Source organism: Canis lupus, chromosome 17 (assembly GCF_048164855.1).
Source record: "Canis lupus baileyi chromosome 17, mCanLup2.hap1, whole genome shotgun sequence".
In the NCBI taxonomy this organism is placed as follows: domain Eukaryota; kingdom Metazoa; phylum Chordata; class Mammalia; order Carnivora; family Canidae; genus Canis; species Canis lupus.
The window spans coordinates 44,905,805-44,913,180 of NC_132854.1; the positions used below are offsets into that span (position 1 = coordinate 44,905,805).

A 7,376-nucleotide genomic window follows, 5' to 3' on the forward strand; every position below is an offset into this window, starting at 1 on the left:
AAAGGAGAGTTGGAGGACCAAATGAATTAGCAAATGAAAATAGAGTTCCCCACAAGCAAAGAAAATGTGTCCTATCTAACTTAAGCTTTTCCCAAGTATGGAAACAAGAAACCATCAAAATTCTTCTCCAGAAGCAAGCTAACTTCTATAACAATATCTGATCTAAACAATGGTTAAGCTAAGTACTATTTTAAGCATTTTTCATGGATTATCTGTAATCCTCACAATAATAGCCAGTAAATGGTAGAGCTGGGATTCAAACACAGGCCGTCTGGCACTGACTCATGTGATCTTACCCATTACGCTCACAGCCTCTTAATAATATTATATGACTGGAACAAAATTTATATACAAAAATAAGTACGCTGGGCAGCCCTGGTGGCGCAGCGGTTTAGCGCCGCCTGCAGCCAAGGGCGTGATCCTGGAGACCCGGGATCGAGTCCCACATCAGGCTCCCTGCATGGTGCCTGCTTCTCCCTCTGCCTGTGTCTCTGCCTCTCTCTCTAGCTGTGTCTCTGCCTCTCTCTCTCTAGCTGTGTCTCTATGAATAAATAAATTAAAAAAATAAAATAAGTACGCTTTCTGTGTAAAAATAACCAAATAAAAGTAAAATGGAAAAATAAGGAGAAAAGATAAAATGCCTACTATGCTTTAAAAGAAGTTTACATGAAGAAAACATTAAGGTACAACTAAAGAAGATACCTGTAATAAATTAAAAGAAATAACATACACCTAGGTGGACAGATATCAAATCTATGTTAATACATGACCTCTAGAAAAATAACAACAGCCTACTTTTTTAAGAACTACTTCAACATGCCATCCAGACTAAGGAAGACCCGGAAACTTCCAGGCTACGTGAGCCATGGCCACGGCCGCATCAGCAAGCACCAGAAGCACCCAGGAGGCTGGGATAATGCTGGTGGCATGCATCACCACAGGATCAACTTTGACAAATATCACCCAAGTTACTTTGGAAAAGTTGGTATGAGACATTACCACTTAAAGAGGAACCACAGCTTCTGCCCAACTGTCAACCTTGATAAACTGTGGACCCTAGTTGTTGAGCAGACATGGGTAAATGCCACCAAAAACAAGACTGGAGCTGCTCTTATTATTGATGTGGTGCGATCAGGCTACTACAGTTTTGGAAAAGTTGGTAAGCTCCCAAAACAGACTGTCATCGTGAAGGCTAAATTCTTCAGTTAGAAGAGCTGAGGAGAAGATAAGGGGGGGGGGGGGGGGGCGCCTGCATTCCAGTAGTTTGAAGCCACATAGGGAGAGGTTCATTAAATGCTAACAAGTGCTTTTCAAAAAAGTTTTTAATTTAAAAATAAAAAATATATAGAACTACTCTAATTGACAGTCAAAGCTCATATGGAAAAATAAAAAGGAAAGGAAAACCAAGAAAATTCAGAATAATAGAGGTGTTTACAATAAGATATTGAAACATATTTAAATTTACAGTAAGTAAAAATGCATAATAGTAAAATGTAAATAGATCTACGGACTATCCAGAAGTAGACCCAATTGGAATTTAACATGTGAAAAAAGTGACATTTTAGGATAATGGACAAAAAAGTATAGTTAGTATTCACTAACTGATGTTGGGCTAAAAGGATATACATAAGGACAACTACAATTCAATTTCTATCTTACCTTTTACAACATAAAAATCCCATATGGTGCAAAGATTTAACTATAAAAAGGAAATTAAAAGAAAAATATAAGAAAACACAAAAGAAAATGTTTTATAATGACAGAATGCAAAAACGATTTTTTTGTGCACCTGATCCAAGAAAAGAAAAGAAAAGACATTGAAGTATGATAAACATAATCATTTTTTAAAGTAACATATAGGGGGAAATCCACCATAATTTAAATCAAAAGAGAAATGAAAAATTGGCCAAAACAATATAGCAACATAGATAAATGGCTTATTTCCTTAATATATAAAGCTATTCTATAAATCAATAAGGAAAATATCTAACATTCTAAAAAATTAGTAAATAAGGGATATGAACCACTACTAAAAAGAAATTAAAATGGACTTAAGTATATCTAGAGATGTTTAAATTATACTAATAAAAAGAAAAATTAAAGCTATCAAATACCTGCACAGTGAAAAAAAAAAAAAAACATTAAAACCAAAATGCAACCTACTGAATAGAAGTTATTTGCAAATCATACATCCAAAAAGGGGTAAATATCCAAAATATTTAAACAACTTTACATCAATAAACAAACAACCTGATTTAAAAATAGAGAATAAATAGATATTTTTCCAAAAAAGACACAAAGAGGCCATCAGGCACATGAAAAGAAGGTCAACGTCTCTAATCATCAGGGACATAAAAATCAAAACCACAATAAGGTATTATCTGTCAGATTGGCTATTGTCAGAAAGACCAAAAAAATAACAATTTTGGTGAGGATATGGAGAAAAGGGAACCTTTATACACTGTTGGCTGAAATGTAAATTGGTGCATCCACTGTAGAAAACAGTAGGAGGTTCCTCCAAAATTAAAACTGTAACTACTAGGGCACCTGGGTGGCTCAGTCAGTTGAGTGTCAGCCTTCAGCTCAGGTCATGATCTCAGGGTCCTGGGATTGAGCCCTGTTTTGGGCTCCCTGCTCACTGGGAAGTCTGCTTCTCCATTTCCCTCTCTGCCCCTTCCCCTGATCATGCTCCTTCTCTCCCCAATATAAATAAATAAAATATTTTAAAATATATACATATATAACCACCATATGATAGGATAATACCACTTCTAGGTATTTATCCAAAGAAAAAACCAACTCAAAGATATATATACATCCCTATGTTCATCACAGCATTATATACACAATCAACATACAGAAGCAACCTAAGCATCCATACATAAATGGATAGACAAGATGTGGTGCATATATATATACACATATACATGGTGGAATATTATTCCATTGTAAAAAAAAAAAAATGAAATCTTGCCATTAGCAGCAAAAGGGATATACATAACATAGAGGATATTATGCTAGATGAAAAAGTCAGAGAGAGACAAATATCATACCTTGTATGTAGACTCTAAAAATCAAAACAAATGAACAAACAAAATAAAACAGAAAGAGACTCACAGATACAGAAATCGACTATTGGTTACCAGAGGTAGGAAGGCTTATGTGAATGGGCGAAACAAAAGAAAGGGACTAAGATGTACAAAATTCCAGTTATAAAATAAATAAGTCACAGGGATATAATGCACAACATAGGGAATACAGTCAATAATATTGTAATAACTTTGTATAGTGACAGACGGTAACTACATTTATAGTGGAGATCATTTCATTATGTATAAAAAAATCAAACTTCCATGATGTACATCTGAAACTAATAGCATATTGTATGTCAACTGTACTTCCATAAAGTGGGAATAGCAGCCCCTTGATCCCAAAACTGTTGTGTGAATGAACATATAAGACAAAGACAGCTTGCTGATCACCAAACTCACTTCCTCTTTTTCCTTTTTTTTTTTTTTTTTAAGATTTATTTATTCATGAGAGAGAGAGAGAGAGACAGAGAGACAGAGAGAAGTAGAGACACAGGCAGAGGGAGAAGCAGGCTCCATGCAGGAAGCCTGACATGGGACTCGATCCCGGGTCTCCAGGATCCCGCCCTGGACTGAAGGCAGGGCTAAACCACTGAGCCACCGGGGCCGCCCCTCAGTTCCTCTTTTTCCAAGAGCACATTCAATTATACCTGCAAGCCTCTTTTTCCCTAAGATGTAGGGATATAACTGAACTCTAGTCAATGATTGGACCTGACCTCTAAAAGCCTTTCACATGCCGTCCTTTATGCTCTTTGCCCTCTTGCCAGACAGATATTACTGACCAGCTCAGCCTCAAATACACATATTAAAGATTATAGGGCCTCTTTTAGTTGGGGTCCCTTTAATGACTGATGAGAGCAAAGATTCCCCTCACCACACAAACATATTGCTGATTTAGATCACTCTCCTTTGGGTCTAAAGAATATCTTTTGGGAGGGGAGGGGCAAGATGGCGGAAGAGTAGGGTCCCCAAGTCACCTGTCCCCACCAAATTACCTAGATAACCTTCAAATCATCCTGAAAATCTACGAATTCGGCCTGAGATATAAAGAGAGAACAGCTCAAATGCTACAGGGAGAAAAGTGCGTGCTTCTATCAAGGTAGGAAGACGGGGGAAAAAAGAAATAAAGAAACAAAAGGCATCCAAGAGGGAGGAGCCGGGCTAAGGCCGGGGCGAGTGTATCCAGGACAGGAAGCCCCGTCCTGCAGAAGCAGGAGCTTCACCAATCTTCCCAGCGGAAAGGCACTCACAGGGAGTTAGAGCAGGACCCCAGGAGGGCGAGGATGCCCTCAGGCTCCCTGGGACCCTAAACAGACACCTGTGCCCCGGGGAGAGCCCCACACCCCGTGGCTGAGCTCCCTAAAGGGCTGCAGCATGCGCACAGCTGGACCCGGGAGCAGCTCGGAGGGGCTCGGGCGGAGGCTCTGCGGGGAGGGGGCTGCGCCTCTGGGAGTGGGAATCCAACAGCGCAAGCCCAGGACCACAGGGCAGAACACAGCCCAGGATCTGGCCTCCCCCCAGGACAGGCAGAGGCCAGGAGGGCCCAGGACAGCAAGGACTCTCCTGCCCCAAGCTGAGCAGATCAGCGGCCCCGCCCCAGAGCCTCCAGGTCCCTGCAGACTGAGAGCTCCCTAGTTACTGCGGGAGCTGACTCTAGGGCTGCAGAGCTGGCTGCCGCCACTGTGGTTGTTCCTCCTGGGGCCTCACGGGGTACAAACCCCCAATGAGCCTCACAGGGGCCTCACCAGATAAACAGGATAAACATCACTCACTGAGCCCTGCACCAGGCAGGGGGCAGAGCAGCTCCCCCAAGTGCTAACACCTGAAAATCAGCACAACAGGCTCCTCCCCCAAAAGACCAGCTAGACGACGGGAAAAACAGATTGTTGACTAAGCAGAACTGGAAAGTTCCAGGGGAAGTCAAGGGACTTACAGTATACAGAATCAGAGGATACTCCCCTTGTTTTGTTTGGTTTTGTTTTTTGCTTTTTGCTGTTTGCTTCCCCCACCCCTTTTTTTCCTTTCTTTCTTTTTTTTTCTTCCTTTTTTTCTTTTCTTTCCTTCTTTCTCTTCTTTTTCTCCTTTTCTCAACACAACCTGTTTTTGGCCACTCTGCACTGAGCCAAAGGACTAGAAGGAAAAACTCACCTCAAAAGAAAGAATCAGAAACAGTCCTCTCTCCCACAGAGTTACAAAATCTGGATTACAATTCAATGTCAGAAAGCCAATTCAGAAGCACTATTATAAAGCTTCTGGTGGCTCTAGAAAAAAGCATACAGGACTCAAGAGACTTCATGACTGCAGAATTTAGATCCAATCAGGCAGAAATTAAAAATCAATTGAATGAGATGCAATCCAAACTAGAAGTCCTAACGACGAGGGTTAATGAGGTGGAAGAACAAGTGAGTGACCTAGAAGACAAGTTGATGGCAAAGAGGGAAACGGAGGAAAAAAGAGACAATTAAAAGACCATGAGGATAGATTAAGGGAAATAAACGACAGCCTGAGGAAGAAAAACCTACATTAATTGGGGTCCCGAGGGCGCCGAAAGGGACAGAGGGCCAGAATATGTATTTGAACAAATCATAGCTGAAAACTTTCCTAATCTGGGAAGGGAAACAGGCATTCAGATCCAGGAAATAGAGAGATCCCCCCCTAAAATCAATAAGAACCGTTCAACACCTCGACATTTAATAGTGAAGCTTGCAAATTCCAAAGATAAAGAGAAGATCCTTAAAGCAGCAAGAGACAAGAAATCCCTGACTTTTATGGGGAGGAGTATTAGGGTAACAGCAGACCTCTCCACAGAGACCTGGCAGGCCAGAAAGGGCTGGCAGGATATATTCAGGGTCCTAAATGAGAAGAACATGCAACCAAGAATACTTTATCCAGCAAGGCTCTCATTCAAAATGGAAGGAGAGATAAAGAGCTTCCAAGACAGGCAGCCACTGAAAGAATATGTGACCTCCAAACCAGCTCTGCAAGAAATTTTAAGGGGGACTCTCAAAATTCCCCTTTAAGAAGTCCAGTGGAACAATCCACAAAAACAAGGACTGAATAGATATCATGATGACACTAAACTCATATCTTTCAATAGTAACTCTGAACGTGAACGGGCTTAATGACCCCATCAAAAGGCGCAGGGTTTCAGACTGGATAAAAAAGCAGGACCCATCTATTTGCTGTCTACAAGAGACTCATTTTAGACAGAAGGACACCTACAGCCTGAAAATAAAAGGTTGGAGAACCATTTACCATTCGAATGGTCCTCAAAAAAAAGCAGGGGTAGCCATCCTTATATTAGACAAACGAAAATTTACCCCGAAGACTGTAGTGAGAGATGAAGAGGGACACTATCTCATACTTAAAGGATCTATCCAACAAGAGGAATTAACAATCCTCAATATATATGCCCCGAATGTGGGAGCTGCCAAATATATCAATTAATAACCAAAATTAAGACATACTTAGATAATAATACACTTATACTTGGTGACTTCAATCTAGTGCTTTCTACACTCGATAGGTCTTCTAAACACAACATCTCCAAAGAAATGGGAGCTTTAAATGATACACTGGACCAGATGGATTTCACAGATATCTACAGAACTTTACATCCAAACTCAACTGAATATACATTCTTCTCAAGTGCACATGGAACTTTCTCCAGAATAGACCAGATACTGGGTCACAAATCGGGTCTGAACCGATACCAAAAGATTGGGATCATCCCCTGTGTATTCTCAGGCCATAATGCCTTGAAATTAGAACTAAATCACAATAAGAAGTTTTGGAAGGACTTCAAACATGTGGAGGTTAAGGACCATCTTGCTAAAAGATGAAAGGGTCAAGCAGGAAATTAAGGAAGAATTAAAAAGATTCATGGAAACTAATGAGAACGAAGATACAACCGTTCAAAATCTTTGGGATACAGCAAAAGCAGTCCTGAGGGGTAAATACATCGCAATACAAGCATCCATCCAAAAACTGGGAAGAACTCAAATACAGAATCTAACCTTACACATAAAGGAGCTAGAGAAAAAAACAGCAAATAGATCCTACACCCAGCAGAAGAAGAGAGTTAATAAAGATTCGAGCAGATCTCAACGAAATCGAGACAAGAACTGTGGAATAGATCAACAAAACCAGGAGTTGGTTCTTTGAAAGAATTAATAAGATAGATAAACCATTAGCCAGCCTTATTAAAAAGAAGAGAGAGGAGACTCAAATTAATAAAATCATGAATGAGAGAGATCACTACCAACACCAAGGAAATACAAACGATTT

General features: G+C 40.3%; 1 protein-coding gene across 1 annotated transcript; it reads left to right on the forward strand.

Moving 5' to 3' along the window:
• Positions 1-816: 816 nt before the first annotated feature.
• Positions 817-1,213, forward strand: LOC140608055 (large ribosomal subunit protein uL15-like). Its single transcript, XM_072782843.1, has one exon. It carries the CDS (start codon positions 817-819, stop codon positions 1,207-1,209), a length of 393 nt encoding a protein of 130 aa, XP_072638944.1. The 3' UTR covers positions 1,210-1,213.
• Positions 1,214-7,376: the final 6,163 nt, after the last annotated feature.

Excerpts from the sequence above, each read along its gene's own strand:
- LOC140608055 (XM_072782843.1), top strand. The coding sequence starts at position 817 with ATGCCATCCAGACTAAGGAAGACCCGGAAACTTCCAGGCTACGTGAGC.